This window comes from Oryctolagus cuniculus, chromosome 17 (genome assembly GCF_964237555.1).
Source record: "Oryctolagus cuniculus chromosome 17, mOryCun1.1, whole genome shotgun sequence".
Lineage (NCBI taxonomy): Eukaryota > Metazoa > Chordata > Mammalia > Lagomorpha > Leporidae > Oryctolagus > Oryctolagus cuniculus.
Window position 1 is genome coordinate 50049006 of NC_091448.1, and position 20106 is coordinate 50069111.

Below are 20106 nucleotides of genomic sequence, written 5' to 3' on the forward strand. Positions count from 1 at the left end.
AAGATTTATTTATTATTTATTTACTTGAAAGGCACAGTTGCAGAGGTCAGAGGTGTAGGCAGAGAGAGAGAGAGAGAGAGAGGTCTTCCATCTGCTGGTTCAGTCCCCTAATTGCTGCAATGGCTGGAGCTGCGCTGATCCGAAGCCAGGAGCTTCTTCCGGGTCTCCCATGTGAGTGCAGGGGCCTAAGGACTTGGGCCATCTTCTACTGCTTTCCCAGGCCATAGCAGAGAGCTGGATTGGAAGGAGAACAACTGGTACACACCCACATGGGATGCTGGCACTGCCGGCGGCAGCTTTAACTGCTATGCTACAATGCTGGCCCCTATATTCTTTTTTTTTTTTTTTTTTTAACAGGCAGAGTGGACTGTGAGAGAGAGAGACAGAGAGAAAGGTCTTCCTTTTGCCATTGGTTCACCCTCCAATGGCTGCTGTGGCCAGCGCACTGCGCTGATCTAAATGCAGGAGCCAGGTGCTTCTCCTGGTCTCCCATGGGGTGCAAGGCCCAAGTACTTGGGCCATCCTCCACTGCACTCCCATGGCCCCTATATTCTTGTTCTTGATCCTGTTCGCAGACACAAGGGGTCTGTTTGCCTGGGTGTCACCCAATGACCAGGCTCAGAGAGCAGGCCTTCAGGGGAAACCTCTGTTGACTGTGATAGGAGACAGTGGCAGGTGCAGTGCCCTAAAGAAACTGCCTCCCTGGGGAGCAGTGTGTCAAACGTTTACTGGAAGGGCTGGAGGAGGGTCTGGGGTGCAGAGAAGGGGCAAGGGGGGGCCCTGCCTGCTTGCCGGATGCACCTTTGTACCTTCTATGTTCAGAAATCGGGCTCAGGCTGGTTTCTTGGAGCCTGAACCAGTCCCATGTTTGTAGCAGCAGTCTGGCTCCCTGGCAGTACAATGTTGCAAGATAATCTTTCCACCAGCATTCTCTGGAAAGCAAACTGGGTGGAATTGGCTGTTTCAGATTCTCCCCGATGGCACGGGACAAGAGGGCTTCAAAACGTCCACGCCAAGTTTGCATTGTATTTTAGTTTTCTTTTTCATGAATTAAAAATGTATTTATTTGAAAGGCAAAATGACAGAGAGAGAGGGAGAGAGCGAGCGAGCGAGCTTCCATTCACTGGTTCACTCTCCAAATGGCCACAACAGCAGAGGCTGGACCAGCCTGAAGCCAGGAGCCAGGAACTCTGTCTGGGTCTCTCATGGGGGAGGCAGGGACTCAGGCCTGGAGCCGTCATCTGCTGCTTCCCGGGTGCCTTGGCAGAGAGCTGAACTGGAAGTGGGGCAGGCGGGACTCAGACTGGTGCCGCAGTGCAGGGCAGAGGGCGGCCCGGGGTGAGGGTCAGCCCGCCGCACCCCAGTGCCTGCGCCTCCATGCGCTGTTTGAAATCCCCTCATAGTCTCTGGCTGCAGCCAGCTGCTCGCCTGTTTCCCCCTCATCAGCTCTTCCCATTCAACTGCAGCTTCGGTTTGCTTTCTTCAAACCATTCTCTCTTCATTTCCCCGGGCTCTGATTGGTTCTTTTGATGAACAACCTGGTACGGTCTCCGGGAAGCCCTGGGCTCTCCGTTTTTTTGAAGTCTTCTGCTCTCGGGCCACAGCAGAGAGCTGGATCAGAAGTGGAGCAGCCGGGTCTTGAACCAGCGCCCATATGGGATGGCGGCACTGCAGGCAGTGGCTTTACCCTCTATACCACAGCGCCAGCCACAGAATTCCCCCTTTTAAAGTGCACAATTCAGTAGTCTTAGGGTATTCATACAGTTGCACAGCCACCACCTTAGCCGGTCCAGAATGTTGTTTCTTTAAAGGAAACGCCATACCTTTTGCCAGTCACTCCCTGTTCCCCAGGGATTTCCTATCAATGGAATCCAGGAGAGTGCGGCTTTTATGTCTGATTTCTTCCCCTTCGCGCGCGGAGCCTGAGGTTTGTGCGCGGCGCAGTTTGACTCAGCGCTTCATTGCTTTGGTGGCTGCATGCTGCGATCCGGCGAAGGGACACACAGCGTTCTGTGTGTCGGTCGTCAGTCGGCGGCTCCCGCTTTGTGGCTATAGGAAAGCCGCTGCTGTGAGTATTCCTGGAGGAGGGTTGGGTGGGCGTGTTCTCAGGTCTCTTGGGTGGGGTCTCTGGGAGTGGAACTGCTGTACCGTACGGGAGTTCCACTCAGCTTTCTGAACAGCTGTCAAGCTCTTTCCCCCAGGAGCTGTGGCACTCGCGAATCCCACCACTAAGGTGGAAGGCGTCCGTTTCTCCACACTCACCAACACTTGCCATCTTCTGCCTTTGTGGTTAGAGCCATTCTTTTTTTTTTTTTTTTTTAAAGATTTATGTATTTATATCAGAGATAGAGTTAAAGAGAGAGGAAGAGAGAGAGAAAGAGAGAGAGAGAGAGCTTCCATCCACTGGTTCACTCCCCAAATGGCCAGAATGGCTGGAGCTGAGCTGATCCGAAGCTAGGAGCCAGGAGCTTCTTCCAGGTCTCCTACACGGTTTCAAGGGCCCAACCAGTTGTTCCATCCTCCACTGCTTTCCCAGGCCATAGCAGACAGCGAGATTGGAATTGGAGCTGCCAGGACTTGAACTGTACCTATATGGGATGCCGGTGCTGCAAGAGGCTTAGCCCGCTATGCCACAGCACCAGCCCCGGGTATAGCCATTCTAACAGGTGATTTTTTTCTGCTTTGGGTGTTGTCCCTACATTTTTTCTTTTCTTTTCTTTTTTTTTTTTTTTTTTTTTTTTGACAGGCAGAGTGGACAGTGAAAGAGAGAGACAGAGAGAAAGGTCTTCCTTTTACCATTGGTTCAACCTCTAATGGCCGCTGTGGCGGGCGCACTGCGCTGATCCGAAGGCAGGAGCCAGGTGCTATCCTGGTCTCCCATGCGGGTGCAGGGCCCAAGGACTAGGCCATCCTCCACTGCACTCCCGGGCCACAGCAGAGAGCTGGACTGGACGAGGAGCAAGCAGGACAGAATCCGGTGCCCCGACCGGGACTAGAATCCGGGGTGTCAGCACCGCAGGTGGAGGATTAGCCTAGTGAGCCGCGGCGCCGGCCTACATCGTTTTCATAATGTCTTTGGAAGCATGAAGTTTTTACCTGTTGATGAAGTCTAGTTTATCTGTTTTTATTATTCTTATTTGTGTTTTAGACACTGATGACAGCCATTGTTTTATCTAAGGAATTGTTGCCTAATCCAAGATCATGAAGATTTATTCCTATATTTTCTTTAAGAGGTTTTTTTTTTTTTTTTTTCCAGCTTTCACGCTTCTATTTAGGTCTTTGATCCACACTGAGTTTTTTTTTTTTTTTTTTTTGACAGGCAGAGTGGACAGTGAGAGAGAGACAGAGAGAAAGGTCTTCCCTTTGCCGTTGGTTCACCCTCCAATGGCCGCCGCGGCCGGCGCGCTGCGGCCGGTGCACCGCGCTGATCCGATGGCAGGAGCCAGGTGCTTCTCCTGGTCTCCCATGGGGTGCAGGGCCCAAGCACCTGGGCCATCCTCCACTGCACTCCCGGGCCACAGCAGAGGGCTGGCCTGGAAGAGGGGCAACCGGGACAGAATCCGGCGCCCCGACCGGGACTAGAACCCGGTGTGCCGGCGCCGCTAGGCGGAGGATTAGCCTAGTGAGCCGCGGCGCCGGCCCACACTGAGTTTCTTTTGTGCATGGTGTGGTGCAGACGTTCAACTCCATCCTCTTGTGTTTGGGTAACCAGAGGTCCCAGCACCCATCATGGGGAAGACTTTCCTCCACTGAGCTGTCACAGATCAGTGGGTCACGGGCATCTGAGTTTACTTTTGGACTGAAATCTATGCCCTCATGTGTCTGTGCCGGTATGCCACAAGGCCTCCATTGCTGGCCACTTGAGGGAAGTCTGAGGTCAGAACCTGGGAGTCCACCAACTTTGTCCTTGGGCGACGTTATCTTGGCTAGCCTGCATTCCTTGCATCTCTGTGTGGTTTCAGCTGAGATGTTGACAGGAGTTGTGTTGAATCTGTGGGTTAATTTGAAGACCGTTGCCATATTTTGCCACGTTATTGGTTCCAATCCATGGATATGGGATATCTTTACATTTATTTAGACCTTTGATTTCTTTCAAAGTTGCTTTGTGGTTTTCAGTGTGCGAGCTTTGCAATTGTTTTTATGAAATGTATTCCCCGGGGTGGGAGTGATGGAGCAGTGAGTTAGATCCCTGCTTGGGAAGATTACATTCCATATTAGAGTGCCTGGGCTCAAGTCCTACCTCTGCTTCTGGCTCCAGATCCCTGCCAGTGTGCCTGGGAGGCAACAGATCATTGACCAAGTCCTTGGGCCCCTGCCACCCACGTGGGCGACCCAGATGGAGTTCTTTCTCGTGCCTTTGCACTGGCCCAGCCCCAGCTGTTGTAAGCATTTGGGGAGTGAATAGTGGATTGAAGATCTCTCTGTGTGCCTCTGTCTCTCAAATAAATACTTAAAACTTAAAAATTATTCCTAAATTGGCTGGCATTGTGGCATAGCAGGTAAAGCTGCCACCTGCAGTGCCAGCATGCCCTGTGGGAACCAGTTCAAGTCCCAGCTGCTCTACTTCTTATCCTGCTCCCTGCTAATGTGCCTGGGAAGGCAGCGGGAGATGGCTCAAGTGCTTAAGCTTCTGCCACCCATGTGGGAGACCCAAAAGAAGCTCCTGGCTCCTGGCTTCAGTCTGGCTCAGCCCCAGCCATTGTGGCCATTTGGGGAGTGAACCGGCAGATAGACAATCTCTCTGTCTCTCTCTAACTCTGCCTTTCAAATAAACAAAATGAATCTTTAAAAAATACATTCCTAAAATATTTATTCATTTTGATTCTATTGTAACTGGCACTTTCTTAATTTCATTTTCAGATTGCTCATTATGATTGTGCAGAAATACAATTGATTTTTGTATATTGATCTTGTATTCTAAAATGTTGCTGAACTCATGTACTAGTTTTATTTTTGGGGTGATTCTTGAGGATTTCTCTATATATTAGATCATAGCATAGCCTCCCAGACAACATTGAGTGCTCTGAGACTTAGGGACAACGTTTTCACTTCTCCACCATATGATGTTAACTATGGTTTTTTTCTGTAGTCATCCTACATCTGGTCTTATTCCTAGTTTGTTGAGTCTTTTTTTTTTTTTTTAAATCCTGAATGAGTGTTGGGCTTGGCCCAGTGCTTTTTCCGTATACCTTTTGCGATGCTTCTGTGGTATTTATCTCTTATTCTATCAGTCTGTTCCCTTACAGTGATTGCTTTCCGTAGGATTCCTCTCGGTCCTTCATAGCCCTGGCCATGTAGCTGGTCTTTTATGGTCCTCCAGAGTGATGTGTACTGATGATGGTCCATCGCTGTCACTTGAGGAGCTGTTTACAATCATGCTTCTCCTGTCCTTGACACAAACTTCGTGCGACAAGGCCGTGTTCTCACTGACAAGAAGCAGGCACAGCTAGACGTCCGTGCTCCATCTCTGTGCCTGCAGCTCTCCAGAGAACACTTTCCTCCTGTTCTCCTGCAGCTCTGCTTTGTGCCTTGTATCGAGATGGTTTTCAAAGAGTGGTCCTGCTTCCAGCAGCAATAACATCACTAGGGAACTTGCAGAAATGAGAGTGGCAGACCCCCAACCAGACCCACCGAATCCAGTAAGCTCTGAGGATCTGTGTTTTGTCACTAGCCGTCTAAGTGATTCTGATGCCCTTAAAGTGCAAGAATCGGGAATGATTATGATACTGCCTGGTCCAAGGGATGCACCTGTCCATTGCCTTGTATTCTGTCTCCCGTCGCTGAGTTGGCCGTCTTTCCTCCACAGTGCTGGCTTCCCTCCAGTGTGTAGTGGTATTTGGACATGTACTCCACTTTGTATTGACAGCTGCCTGTTTCTAAGTGATGCGGTCAGTTGGGTGCACCTGCTGTCATCTGACTATTGGGGAGGGCAAGACGCAACACTGGGTGAGCTGATGTACTTGCTTCTCGCTTGTTCCTCGTGGATATTTTCAGCCTCCCAGGGGTCCCGTCCCTTCAACATTCTCGTGTTTGGGGACAGATGCCTTTGCTCAGCACAAGCAGGAGTCAGGAGAGGACCGAGCCCCTGGCATCTGCTGCGGAAGCCCAGGCCATCACAGACGCTTCCTTTGCTCCTCAGTTTCCCACCTGTGAGCCTGCCGCCGCCTCGGCCACGCCCTTCCTTCTCCTGGCTCAGGTCATGGTCTCCTCTGCCCTGGTCTGGCTTTGTGGTCATCTGAGCTCAGCAGTCCCACAAGTCTCCACACTTGGAAAGGTTGCATCCTTGATGCCCTACTCGCCACCATCTTCAGAGTCCTAATTCACACACAGGATCTTGCCTTCTCCTTTTGTGCTGGGCTCTGCAAATCTTGTAGCCCGTCCTCCCTCTTCCCATCAGGTCTCTCTGCCTTCTGCCCTAGGGGAACGCCCCCTGGTTTTGTTCTGCTAAAGATGCTCCTTACTTTACATGGCTCTTGAAGGTTAATTCTGTGACCGATGTCATCTTCTATTTTTATTTTTAAAAAAAGATTTATTTTATTTAATTGAAAGGCAGAGAGAGAGAGACAGAGACAGAGACAGAGAGACAGACCAGCCTTCCACCTGCTGGTTCACTCCCCAAATGGCTGCAATGACCAGGGCTGGTCCAGGCTGAAGCCAGGAGCCAGGAGCTTCATCCAGGTCTCCCACATGGGTGCAGGGACCCAAGGACTTGTGCTATCTTCTTCTGCTTTCCCAGGCCATTAGCAGGAAGCTAGATTGGAAGTGGAGCAGCCGGGACACACACATCCCCTATGGGATGCTAGCACTGCAGGCGGCAGCTTAACCTGTCCCAGGTGAATGTCATTTTCTAGGGATGGGGTCAGAGGAAAAGTTCTGGATCTTGAGGTCCGTGGACAATCTTTCTGTAATCTGGCTGGGGCCGGTGCTGTGGCTCAGCAGGTTCAGCTGCCCCTTGCCATGGTGGCATCTCATACTGGAGCGGGCTCAAGTCCTGGCTGCTCTGCTTCCAATCCAGCTTCCTGCTCATGTGCCTGGGAAGCAGTAGATGTTGATTCAAATGCTTGAGTCTCTGCCCCCGACATGGGAGACTGGGATGGAGTACCTGGCTCTTGGCTTCAGCCTGGCCTAACCCCACCCATTGTGGCCACTTGGAGAGTGAACCAGCAGATGGAAGATCTCTCTCTCTCTCTCTCTCTCTCTCTGTCTTTCAAATCTTTAAAAATAAAATGCTGGCTCTGCAATCCTGTGAAACTTCTAAAGGAAGCTGCGTTCGTGCCGCTGTGCTCTGGGAAGTGCAGCTGGGCCTTTGTTGTGTGCGGAAGGAGCCCTGGGCCGGCCTGCGGGGCCATCCATGATCAGGGTCCAGCCTTCTCTGAGCCGTGACAGCGTTCCAGGGTTTGTAAGCCCCAGCCACTATGGAATCAGCTAGCCCGGGAATAGCTGCCACCAGGGACATGTAAAAGGGGCGGTCAGGTCACTGCTGCATCCTGTCACCATCCAATGCGGCTTCTCAAGTTCACAGCTCCCAGGCCACGGCTCCCCCTCTTCCATTCACCTGTGTTCTAGCCAGATGGCCAGGGGGCTGTGTGCAGAGCCCACCTGGGGCTCCCTGCCATTACCCCACTCCCCCCGAGTTCCTCTTTAGCTCCCATGACCTGGTGTGGCTCTCTGATGAAGCCCCCCCCCACCCCCATGCCCAGCACAGCTGATGGGTCCACAGGTCCTGCCCCCGCCCAGACCCTCTCCCTCGCTCCCAGCACAGCCGAGGGGTCCCACCCCTCCCCCGACCTTCTTTCTCACACCCAGCACAGCCAAGGGGACCCGTCCCACCCCCTCCCCTGCTGTGCCAGCTCTGCCCATAGCTGATGCATGTCCTGTGCGTGCGGGGGACACACGGACACCTCAGAATTGACGTCCTAGAGTGGGGGTGAGGTGGTGATGATGAGCCGAAGACTCTGATGGGAGTGGGACCCCAGTACAGAGGGATCAGAGGGGGAGGGTCTCCGGAGCTGAGATTCAGGGGCTGAGGAGGCGTGGCCAGGGTCAGGACAGACCAAGGAGGGAGCGTCAGGAAAAGACAGGGAGACTTGGGTGCCACACGGAGCTCGTCTTCGCTGAGGTTGTTGTGCAGGGCATTGGGCTGGAGGGGAAAGAGAGGAGGAGGTGTCCGACAATGGGCAGGGCTGGGAACGTTGCCCACAGTGGCTTTGAGTGCCGGGCTGAGAGTGTCCCTGGGGATCCATGGGATGATTTAGCTTTTTAGGAAGATCATTCTGGAAGCCAGTGTGGGGGACAACAAAAGGGGCTGGGGCGTCAGTGGTCCGTGGCAGGGGTGTATGTGTGGGTGGGGTTGTCCGGGGCCAGGAGAAAGCCTGGCTCCTGACATGATGCCCAGGGAGGGGAGTGTCTGGGGACCATCCTGCCCTTGGCTCTTGTTCTCAGCCTTGCTTCATGAGCTGAGTCTCTGGACTTGGGCCGGGGTCTGGCGACGGGTTCAACCCAGGACCAGGCCCAGCTCTCCTTGCTGCAGAGGCTGCCCCCGGGGGGCCGCCTTGATGCCTCCTGGCAGAGCAAGAAGTGAGTTCTCGGTTCCTCCTTCCCCAAGGCCCCGTCTGCCTGCGCCCCTTCGGTGGCCCTGGGCATGTGTCGCAGGTGGTCCTGCATGTGGCCCTGTGCCTTGCTGGGGTCAGGCTTGGGGAGCGCAGTTAGGCAGGCAGGAATCAGGAGGAGGAGGAGGTGTAACACTGTGCAGGAAGCTGTTAGCAGTCTTGCGAGCATCTTCTTGGAGGAGGTGAGGCAGCCCCAGCTCCCTGGACAGCTGGGGGACAGGCCCCAAGCCTGCAGGGCTAGCAATCAGCAGTTTGCCTTGCTGCTCCCCAGCCCTCTCGGTATGGCCGTCCTGTTCCAGCAGCTCTTGCCCTTGAAACAAGCGCTAGCTGCAGCGAGACTGTCAGGCGGACCCAGGGGCCCCCGTGGAGCTCCAGGCCAAGTGGGGTCTCATTTAGGCAGCGGCTGAGCCAGCTGCACATCTGGTTAATCGCCCTCGTCCTGGGAGCCTGCTAATAAGGAAACTGGGGCTCGCCGCCGACTCCTCTCCATGCTAGCGGCAGCCTTGAAGGAAGACGGAGCTGGCTGGGCTGGGCTGCGCTGGGCAGACGGACCTGCTTCCTGCTGTCCCAGCCACATGTATGCCTTGTCACACAGCAAGCCCATTCATGCCCGGGTTGGTGGGCTCTGCAGCCCCCAGGCCCCAGTCAGAGCCTGCTGGTTCTCCCAAGCCTCCAACGCTCCCCTTCGGTACCTCCGGGCCAACCTCCCTTCTCTGTCCCCCTTCTGCTCCTGTAAGTGCTGCCCACCATGCTTGGGCCATCCCAGGAGACCCTTGACTTTGGCAGGGGGTGGGAGTGGGGGTGGGGAGAGCCCAGGGTGCCTGCCAGAGGGACCAGATCTGAACACCGGGGGAGCGACTCGGTCTCCTTCCCTGCCAAGCGCACCTGTGAGACCTCAAAGATTGGATGCGTGGGATGCACTGGGCAGAGCACGGAGCAGCTGCACACCCCGGTGCAGCCAAGTCCCGGACTTGGCTCCCATCTCCCGCGCTCATGTCGCCCGCTCCTCTCCCAGGGAATCCCATGCACCTGCTGGGCAGGGACACCTGCCTCCCGGCTTCCGCCCACCTGTGCCCCTGCTGGCTGGCAGCGCAGCTCTCAGCTCCTTGCCGCATTCCTCCCAGGCATTCTTATTTTATTTTATTTTTTATTTTTTATTTTTTTGACAGGCAGAGTGGACAGTGAGAGAGAGAGACAGAAAGGTCTTCCTTTGCCGTTGGTTCACCCTCCAATGGCTGCCGCAGCCGGTGCACCGCGCTGATCCGAAGGCAGGAGCCAGGTACTTCTCCTGGTCTCCCATGGGGTGCAGGGCCCAAGTACTTGGGCCATCCTCCACTGCACTCCCTGGCCACAGCAGAGAGCTGGCCTGGAAGAGGGGCAACCGGGACAGAATCTGGCGCCCTGACCGGGACTAGAACCCTGTGTGCCGGTGCCGCAAGGCAGAGGATTAGCCTAGTGAGCCGCGGTGCCAGCCCCCAGGCATTCTTGTCCACAGGAGCCCTGCCTGGGCTCTCAGACGTGATTACGCTCCGGCAGTGACAGGACCGAGTGGAATCTGTGTCTCTGTCACTGCGTAGGTGGGCACCTCCTCCAGGCTGGCATGAGAACACCGCCCAGCCCCTGGCGCCCTTGGAGGACTCCATCCTGATCTTCCCTGTGAGTAGCAGGAGCCCAGGGACTTGGGCCATCCTCTTCTGCCTTCCCAGGTGCATTAGTAAAGATTTGGATTGGAAGTGGAGCAGCTGGGTCTTGAACTGGAGCCCATAGGGGATGCCGGTGTTGCCAGTGGTGATGTAACCCCCTGTGCTTCTATGCCAGCCCCTTGCTGTTTGAACAAGGACTCCTGCATTTCCTCCTGGCCCTGGGCAGTGCTCATCGTGGGCTGGTTGGGGCGGCTGGAAAAAAATCAGGAGATGTGGACTGGGAAGAGCTGGTTTGCCTCCGCCTGCCTGCACTGTTGTTTTTCCCTGGACTTGGTGTGCTGTGGGCGTGGCCTAGCTGTTTGGCACGCCCCCTGGACACTCACATCACTGTGCCACCAGCTGTCCTCCAGGGTCATTCTGGCTGCACGAATCTTTCACGAATCTTCCTCTCACCGTCTGCTGGGCCTCTCTTTGCTGGTAGCCGTGTGCGGCTCTGCCGAGGTGCTCCTGGCCCTTACCCACCCTGACTGCTCCTTTTCACACCCCGTGGCTCCCAGCACCACACCTGCGGACAGAAGGTATTTTCTGACTGTGTGTCTTCATTGCTGGTGGCAGAAGCTGACCTTCCCTGTGTGTTCGGGAGTTCCTAGGGCTTCAGTTGGCGGCCCCGTCCGATGCCTGTGGTTCCTGGCTCGTTCCCTGTTCCCATCTGCATCTGGAATGCTCTTGCTCTGAGAAGCAGGCTGCAGCCACTTCACACAGGTGGGGGCCACTCCACCAGGGTACCTGGACCTCAGCTGCTGAGCTGGTCTCCCCTCGGGCACAGGCTCTGTCACGACCCCCAGACCTGGGGAGTTCTGTGAGCTGGCACTCAGCCCTGGCCATCGATCCTATCCTGCTGGCTGCACTTGGCATCATGATGAAAACAAGATACCAGCTCTTGGGCCAATTGTTAAAGAGTAAATAAGCAAATAGAGCGACACTGAGCTCGCTCCTCAAGGACCAAACCCTTACTCTGTGCCTGGCTGTGCTCTACCGACTTCACAGATGTTAATTGCTCCCTGTTCACGGCAGCCCTGGAGGTGGGTCCCGGGGATAATCCCATTTTAGAGCTTAGAAGACTGAGGTGCGTAGAGCTGACGTAACTTGGCCAAATGAAGGAGCTGGCATTCACCACGGATGTCTAACCACAGCACAGAACCTGGGGGGTCCTGAGAAAGCACACGGTGGGGACCTGGGAGGGAGAGTGACGTGTCCCAGGTCACACAGCAGGTTGGAGGGAGCCGGGCAGGCAAGGCTCGGCCTCCAGACGCTTCCCATGGTTTACTCCCGCTGGTCTTTGAGAGCGCAGGGGAGCCCTGGTGCCGAGCAGAAGGGGACATGGGTGACTCGAGTGGTGGAGGCAGCCCTGGCAGATGGGGCACTGCGAGAATGGGGAGATGGCGTCTGATGAATGGGGTCTGGGAAGGCTCTGCGTGGCCAGGAAGGGTGTCGTCCCACCCACCCTGGAGGCTCACTGGGGAGAGGGGGGAGCTCCCTTGGGTCCCACAGGGGAGAGCACAAGGCCTCTCTGCATGGTGTCCCTCGGTGCCCTGGAGCCCGTTCTTACCCCTGGGAGAGGTTGCAGCGAGTTTTGGGTCAACTGGGACCTACTCAGGATGCATGGTCACGATGGGGTCCCTGGGAAGCTCCTGGGAGGTGACAGGACTTAGAGAGAGGTCTGGACCGGAGACGGCAGCATCATGGGGGCTGCACGGATGTGGAGTCCAGCCTGGCCTTGGGGGAGATGGTGAGTACATGGAGAAAGCAGCCAGGGAGGACGAAGGAGGGGGAGAGGTGAGAGAGGCAGGCCATACTCTGCCTCCCCTCCACCCCCCAGCAATGGGTCGAGCTGGGCTCTGGCTGCGTCTCGCACAGCAGGGAGCGTGGGGTGGGGGCCGCTAGCAGGGCCCTGGCAGTGACGTGTCTTCTCTCCCTGCAGGAGACGGGCCGGCGCCGTGTACATCCAGTGTCCTGCAGGAGAAGCAGCGTGAGTACAGCCACACACACCCCGTCCTCCGCCGCTTCTTCCTCCCGCGGGGTCCCCAGTCCCTGGGCCCGAAGCCTCACTCATCCCTCAGAGCTCACAGGGTATAGGATCAGTGCCATTCGCTCACAAGCAGGACCACAGGCCCCGGGCTCACTCAGCCTGAGTTAGGGCCACTCTGACCCAGGAGCCAAGCCCTCCGGGTCCCTGAGTCACCCCCACAGTGGGCAGTTCAGGTATCAGAGCTGGAGCAAGGGGCGTGAGGTCATTGGCCCAGGCAGATGGCCCAACAGAGCAGACGGGAAGCCTGGTGAGTGTGCTTTGAGTGTGGACAAATGACAGGGACGGGGAGCGGCTCCTGCTCTGCTGGTCACCACCTCCTCTGGGCTGCGCACCTTCCAGGAAGCACGGATGGAGCCTTAGGTTGGAGGCGTCTGCTCCGTGCTCCCCACCACGAGGAGGCCGCCCCCATAGGGCCTGGAGCTCTGGGGCCCAGTTCTCCCAGGTCTTTGTGCCCTCTTGTGTCATACCAGCTGCTCCGGTTCCCTTCTGCCTGTGTTTTCCCAGAGCGCTGAGCGTGGCACTGGACCTGGGCAGGGCTTGGCCAGGGTGTGCGGGTTTGCTGGTGCAGTAGCCACGTGGATTTGCTGCAGTGAAGCTGGGGCCAGGGAGATCAGCCAGTGTGTGTGTCCGAGGGTGGGGTCAGCTCGGAGCTCCCCTCACTCCTAGCTCCTGCCTTTCCCACCTGTGGTTGCGGCTTCCCTGGGCTCAGGCCCGGCTCCCCCCAGTTTCCTCAGCTCTGGCTCATGTAGACCTCTGAGCTCAGATCAAGAGGTGGCTGCAACATCGGCCTCCCCACAGCCGGAGTCCAGCCCTGAGCAGGTGCACAGGCCCCGGAAACCATATCTATGTCTCTGACATCCAGGGGTCATTTGCAGACAAGACACTTAGGGGCTTGTGGGTGTAAGTGTCCATCAGGGCTCCCCTCCCCCTCCAAGGCTCAGGCCACAAGTGCACCAGGCAGGAGGAAGGCCAGGGCTACGGAAGGGGAGGGAGCAGCTGTTTCCTGAGCCCTCACTGGGAGCGAGCGGCTGAGCTTAGCACGAGGGCCAACTGCGCTCAGAGGAGTCTGAGACTCTGATGTGTGCAGGTGAATGAGTGATGACACGGAGACTAATGCCCCAGGAGGAAGAATTGTGCCGTGGCATTGTCCAGCATGCCACGCTGGGCCATGGTCGTGGCACCGGGACAGGTCAGGAGGCAGAGGCAGGAGCGAGTGGAAAGTGTGGGCTCGGGGGAGAGTAGATGAAGGGGGTGACGGGGGTGGTGGCGAGGGTGAGGTGGTTTGTGTGTGACATTGGTGTCCACGGGCAGATTGTTCATCGTCTCAGTCTCTCTGGCCAGGAAGGTTCCCAGGGTGTCAGACCATCACACAGCGAAGCAGAGAGCGAGCGTGGGGAGGCAGCCCCAGTCCTGAGGGCTGTGGGCAGGGAGCCCTGCGTGGGGTCGGGGGTGGGGGGTGCCGGCCACCTGGCACGGCTGCAACGGAGTGCACAAGACGTTCAGTGTCTCCTGTATGTGGCTAGAAAAATGGTGGTCCGTGGTAAGATAGATGCAATGTATGTATGTCTTTTTTTTTTTTTTTGGTCATGATTATAGATTTTAGGCATAATTATTCGGCCAAAGGTGTCATCCCCTTCTGCTCCTTAAAGACATTTTTTTTTTTTGACAGGCAGAGTGGATAGTGAGAGAGAGAGACAGAGAGAAAGGTCTTCCTTTTGCCGTTGGTTCACCCTCCAATGGCCGCCACGGCTGGTGCGCTGCGGCCGGTGCACCACGCTGATCCAAAGCCAGGAGCCAGGTGCTTATCCTGGTCTCCCATGGGTTGCGGGGCCCAAGCACTTGGGCCATCCTCCACTGCCTTCCTGGGTCACAGCAGAGAGCTGGCCTGGAAGAGGGGCAACCGGGACAGAATCCGGTGCCCCAACCGGGACTAGAACCCGGTGTGCCGGTGCCGCTAGGTGGAGGATTAGCATAATGAGCCGCAGCACCAGCCTAAAGACAATTTTTTCCAGTGAAGAACAGAGGGTTTTTTTTTTTTTTTAAGATTTATTTATTTATTTGAAAGTCAGAGTTACACAGAGAGAGAAGGAGAGTCAGAGAGAGAGAGAGAGAGGTCTTCCATCTGTTGGTTCACTCCTCAACTGGCTACATGGCCAGAGCTGCACCGATCCAAAGCCAGGAGCCAGGAGCTTCTTCTGGGTCTCCCACATGGGCACAGGGGCCCAAGGACTTGGGCCATCTTCCACTGCTCTCCCAGGCCACAGCAGAGAGCTGGATCAGAAGTGGAGCAGCTGGGACTCAAACCATTGCCCATGTGGGATGCCGGCACTGCAGGCGGCGGCTCGGCCTGCTACGCCACAGCGCTGGCTGCCAAACAGAGGGGTTTTGGAGCTGCTTTGGACGTTGTCAGGGCTGGTGATTCCCAGTGTGGAGCCACAGGGACAGCAGCCCACGAGGCCCTTTTCCCTAGCAGTGAATGTGTTCAGTTGAGAAGCCTGCTTTCCCCATCAACAGACTTTGAGGCCCTGCCTACAATTTTTTGGCATTCAAATACTTCCCCTTTTATGAAATGATGGTGATAATTGATGGTGATGCACTTGTTTATTTTTAATCCAAAATTGGCAGCATAAACACGGGTGACTCGGGTTTGAAAAGAGCAGCGATGCCCGACGCTGGCACTGCGCTTCCGCACTGTGAATGCGCGTCCTGGCAAGTTACCTTTCTTTAATGCTCCCACGGGGGTTTTGAAAGCTCACCAGAAGCAAGTTGGGTGGTGGCACCCACTGCCCTGGACTAGCGGTCAGGAACCCCTGAGACTGGCGCTGCGGGGGCTGTGATCGGGAGGTCCAAGGCCAGGGTTTGGCGCTCAGCCCCTGTGTTGGGTGTCTGTGATGCTGTGGGCACATCGCCTGACGTCTCTGAGCCTCGTGTGCTGGGCTGCAGCAGGCGTCCAGGCTGTCCACCTCTGTTGTTGCTGTGGCGACCAGAGACACGAGCCGTGAGATGCCAGGTCCCCACCTCGGCTACCACTGGGTGTGGAGGAGCCGCCGGTGCGGGCGGCAGGGCTGAGTGTTGTTGTCCTCTCGGGCAGCCCAGGCGTTGCGGTGCTCAGCTGGCCCTCGGCCGGCCTGGCTTGTCACTGCCACGGTGCCCTTGCCCCTAGAGGTTCCTCCTGCGCTGCTCGAGCTAAGCGGTGTGCGAGGCAGCAGGGCCCTGGGCTATGCATCCCGGAATCTGCTCCTCTGTGGCTGTGCTAGGGCAGCCTGCCTGTCGCTGGGACAAGACTGGAGAAAGCCTGGGGGCCTGGTTGGGGGTGGTGGTGGGAGGTGAGGAGCGAGGCCGGGACCTGGGCACCCCCCGGACTTGCTGGGCAGTCTCAGTTCCTGCCCGGGGTGCAGGCCTCTGTGCACCCGCACCTGGGGTCCCTTCTGGAGCTGACAGCCTGGTCTGGATTTCTCTTGCTGCCCCTTTGTCTGCTGGCGTCCTTTGTCCTTGCCCACGTGGCTCCATTAGCACAGCAAACGTTCTCAGAGGGCTTCCTGCACACCTGACCCCGAGCTGGCTGGGCGCTGGGGGTTGGGGGGCTGGGGCCTTCACTCCCTGCCACGTGAGCGGGCCCTCCCTCACCAAGGCAAGCCAGGAACCAGGGGTTGTTCTAGACCCCCTCACCGTCCAGAGTCCAGCTCGCCGATTGCAGCAGGCAGCAGGGCTCTCGGGCTGGAGTCAGGGCCCCGACTCCTCTCCCGGGACAGCCGCGTCCTCCCACGCACGGGCCTCCCTGCCGCCAGTGCCCCTGCAGAGGATCAAGGACCATGACAGGAGCCGAGCCTGGCCTTTGCTTTTCATCTGAGCTGCCACCCGTCCGCTCTCCTGCTTCCTGTCCACGCTGACCCTGGGGGGAGCTTGGGCTCCCAGCTTCCCCTGGGCTGGCTGGGAAACCAGCCTCCTCCCCAACACACGATGGGAAGGACTTGGGTCCCCCCAGCCATCTAGGGGCCGGCACCATTGGCCTTGGCCCTTGCTGATCCATTTGTTGCCACCTGGAGGGCAGGTGATGAATCCAGCCCGACCTCCCCCACCCCAACCTGCCCCCCACCAGGCCCATCCCTCGCTGCTGGGCTCTCTGTCACCTTGGGAGAAGCTGAGAGTAGAGTCGTAGGCTCCCCTCTCTTAACCCGAACCTCCATCCAGGTCCTTCTCATGGGGGGGGGGGGAGGTGGGATCCTGCCCCTGGGTGCTCTCTCAGCCCCTCTCCCTCCCAAGCCTCAGCAGCACCACTGGGCAGGGCGCTGCCTGGGCTGCCCTCTCTCTCCGAGCTGCCCCTGGGTGAGTGCCCTTCCAGGGCAGGTGCTCAAGTCCCACCCCTCTCTCTCCTCCGCCCCCGGAGCTCTGTCCCGGATCTGGTCTCGGCTCCCTGTTGCCTGCGTTTTCACCCTCTCAGGTGCCCAGGTGTCCCTTGTGCCCCACGAGGCTCCTTTCTCGCCCACCCTCAGACCCTTGGAGTCCGGGATGTGCACAAGGCAGGAAGATGCAAGGGGAGCGGCTTCCTCTCCCCAACCCCATGCAGGAGGGGGCAGGCTCCACAGCAGGTAGACTCAGCTACTGGGGCCCTCAGCGCCAGCCCCAGCCCCTGCGGAGGACCCCGAGGCCTGACACAGGGGCCTTTCCCACAGCCAGTGCCTGCCCTCAGTGATGGGGGTGGGGGAGGCCACAGTGGGGGGAGGGGCTACCCTCTGCCAGGTGTCCTCCTTAGGTCAGGCTGCCCGTGGGACTCTGGACGCCCTCTTGTCCGCAGCCAAGGACCCCAGCAATGGTCCAGATTGAGCTCCGATTCCGGTCACAGACTGGTCCTTTATCTTCATCCTCCACTGAGCCTCTGTCGTGACCACCAGCTGAGTGCCGATCTGTCCCTGGCCGACTCCGGCCCGGGTCCTGGCCTGAGCTCGGGCCTTGGCCCAGACAGACGATGTACACAGCTTGGGCTCAGCCCTCGCCATCAAAGGGGTGTGTTTTGACCTTACAACCCGCTGCCCAGGGGCAGGGGCCCAAGGAGCAGCTCTCCCCTCCTGCAGCCCCTCAGCGGGTGGTCTCCTGGGAGGACCCCGCCCAGCCCTAATGCATGAGGCCCCTTGCCCACTGCCGGCCTCCCCGCTCCTCTGCCTGGAGACTGGTGTCTTTTCCTGGCCTGTGTGGGCAGCTTGCTGCGTACAGCTGCAGACGGGCTATATTTAGCCGGCTTTAATGAGCTCGGGGTGGCAGACGGCCGCCTTGGGAGCACTTCTGCCTGCACCCGTATCTCTATGCTTGGCAGGGTTCCTTGTGTGTGCGTGCATGTGCCCCTGCATTTTCTCGTGTGGATCAGTGTGCGTGTCAGTGCATTGGCGCCTCCACTTGCATGAGGCTGTGTGTGCGCAGGTGCATGTTCCGGTCTATTTGTGTCCTGTCGGTACTTTGCTGGGACACACGCAGCTCCTGATACCTGTGGGGCTGCAAAATGGGAACAGGTTTTCAGTCCGTTCATGTGTTTGTTTAGAAAACATTTAATGAGCACCTTTCTATGCCAGAACCATCTCCAGGGATAAAATGGAGCAAAAACAAACCGAATCTCAGCCCTTAAGAATTTTACAGTCTGGGAGATGGAGGAGGGGGAAGGCAATAGCCAAGTAACTATTAAATTTAAAACATGAGGGTTTGTGCCAGGAAAGAGAGGTCTGTGGTGCTTCTAGGGGGGAGGGGGGTAAGAGAGGAAGCCCCCTGGAGGAGGGGACACTGCAGTCCGAAGGAAATAACCAGGCACATGGACAGCATGGAGAAGCGTACAGGCACAGCACACAGAAGAGACGTGCAAGGGCCCTGTGGCCAGAGCTGTCAAATGGCTGCTGTGGCTGAGTTCAGAGAGGCGGGCAGAGTGGGGGGACCCTGGCTGGGGAGTGGGAAGCAGCCAGATGCAGGCGTGTGTTGGGGGAGGGCTGGGATGAGGTTTTGCATAGAGCGTTAGTCTACCTTGAGATCCAGCCTGAGCTGCAGTAGGAAATAGGTGGGCGCATACAGACCACCTGGTGGGACAGAGCTCAGTCAAGGGACCTGATTCACAGGCAGGGTCCTGGGGCCATTCCTGCCCCTGAAGGCGGCCGTGTGAGGAGCTGTGGCCTTGGGCAGGGCAGCCAACTTATGGCGACCTGGGGAGGGGAGAGCCCTAGTTCTCTCCAGTCCTGCCCTCGGTCCCGTCCACTGGCCCAGCCCAGCCAGTAGCCAGGGAGCCTCAGCCTTGGGAAACAGGTCGGGAGGGGTGCATGGAGACTGCAGTGAGTGCAGCCTCCGGACTTCCACACCGGGGAAGCCGCCCTTTCGCTTGCTCTTCTGTAAGCTGCTCCATCTGGTCTCCCCAGTGCTGTCCGACTGTGCTGGGAGAGACCCCTCAGCGATTCCAGGGGCTTCTCCACTCCTCAGTCTCCTGCTGCCGTCCCACAGTCCCAGGTGTCTTCCCTAACACCCAGGGAGAGGGAATGGTATATGTGGATGTGCATGTGTGTATGTGTGCACATGTGTGCACATGTATGTGCACTGTGGGTGTCCAGCACCTGTGCACAGCATGCACTGAGCCCTGGGGGGCCTTGGGTGCCACCCTGGTGGATGCTTTTGTCCTGGTCTGCAGCTCCCTGGTCTGCAGCATCCCAGAGCCGAGGGGGTACCCCCCTGGAATCCTTTCCCCGCCCCCACCCTGGGCCAGAGAGTTTGCGGGAGTTGGTCTCCCCAGATCCTTTCCCCCCGGGCACAAAGGGTGGAACCAACCACCAGGGAGCCGTACTCTGAACCTTCTCAGGGGCCGAGCGGCCAGAGCAGGAGAAAATATAAATTAGCATTCAGTCCATGACCTGCTGTGCGTGCTTCCGGAGCCCTCTGGTTTTTATCTGAGTGGCTAGCGCAGGGCCGAGGACAAAATTCCAAAGGAGCAGGCACGGAGTGGGGGCCTGCCCCGCCCCCGCTCCAGCCCGCCCAGGCCTTCTACCCAGGTGCAAACCTCGGCCCGGGGATGGTCTCCACACACAGGCGGCGTGGCCCCTCGCGGATGGCAGTGCCCGCACCCTCCCAGACCCCTGTGCCATCCCTCACATCCCCGACACTCACGTTCATCCATCTTGGCCTTGGCTCCGCCCCGTATCACAGCAGTGTCATACATTTGACCTGTCCCCTCTCAGCAGCATTAGCAACCGCACCCAGGTCATCTGCACACCGACTTGGAATCGCTGTGTCAAGGGCGTTTTGTGTTTCTGGTGCCCTTGCCAAATTGCCCCCTGCAGGGGTTGCGCCTGTCTGCCCCTGCCCCCTCCCCACACCCTAATGGCCAAGTGGGAGGGGGGCGTGGCCAGCCTGAGAGGTGGAAAGGAGTTTGAGTGAGTGTTGCCATTCTTTAGGGTGCTGAGGCTGTGCACCCCCAGCCCTGCTGCTGGAACCCAGGGGCGTCTTGAAGGGAGGGCTGGGGGGCAGGGCTTGGAGTGGAGGCGGGGCCAAGGCAGACCCTAGAGGAGCAGAGTCCTGCGGCCCAAGCAAGCTCCTATTCCTGGTGTCAGTGTCTCTCCTCTCTTCTCACTTTGAGGGGGCAAAAGTGAGGTACAGAGCGCTCAGGAGGGACAGGACACCCCGTTCTCACTCCCTGCCTGGTGACCAGGGCTCAGGTCCCCTCCCCTTCACTTGCGCTCTGAGAGAAAGCGATGTGCCTTTGCCAGCCTCAGTCTGCCCATCTGTTAAGTGGGGAGAGCACCTC

The 20106-nt window shown here is 57.6% G+C and overlaps 1 protein-coding gene across 2 annotated transcripts in view; it reads left to right on the plus strand.

Moving 5' to 3' along the window:
• The window catches only part of PITPNM3 (PITPNM family member 3), a 100089-nt gene that overhangs the window by 47983 nt on the left and 32000 nt on the right, over positions 1-20106 (plus strand). For both annotated transcript variants that reach the window (XM_051825331.2, XM_008270855.4), the window contains exon 4: positions 12234-12281. In XM_051825331.2, the coding sequence (XP_051681291.2) occupies positions 12234-12281 (48 nt within the window). The remainder of the gene's footprint in view (positions 1-12233; positions 12282-20106) is intronic.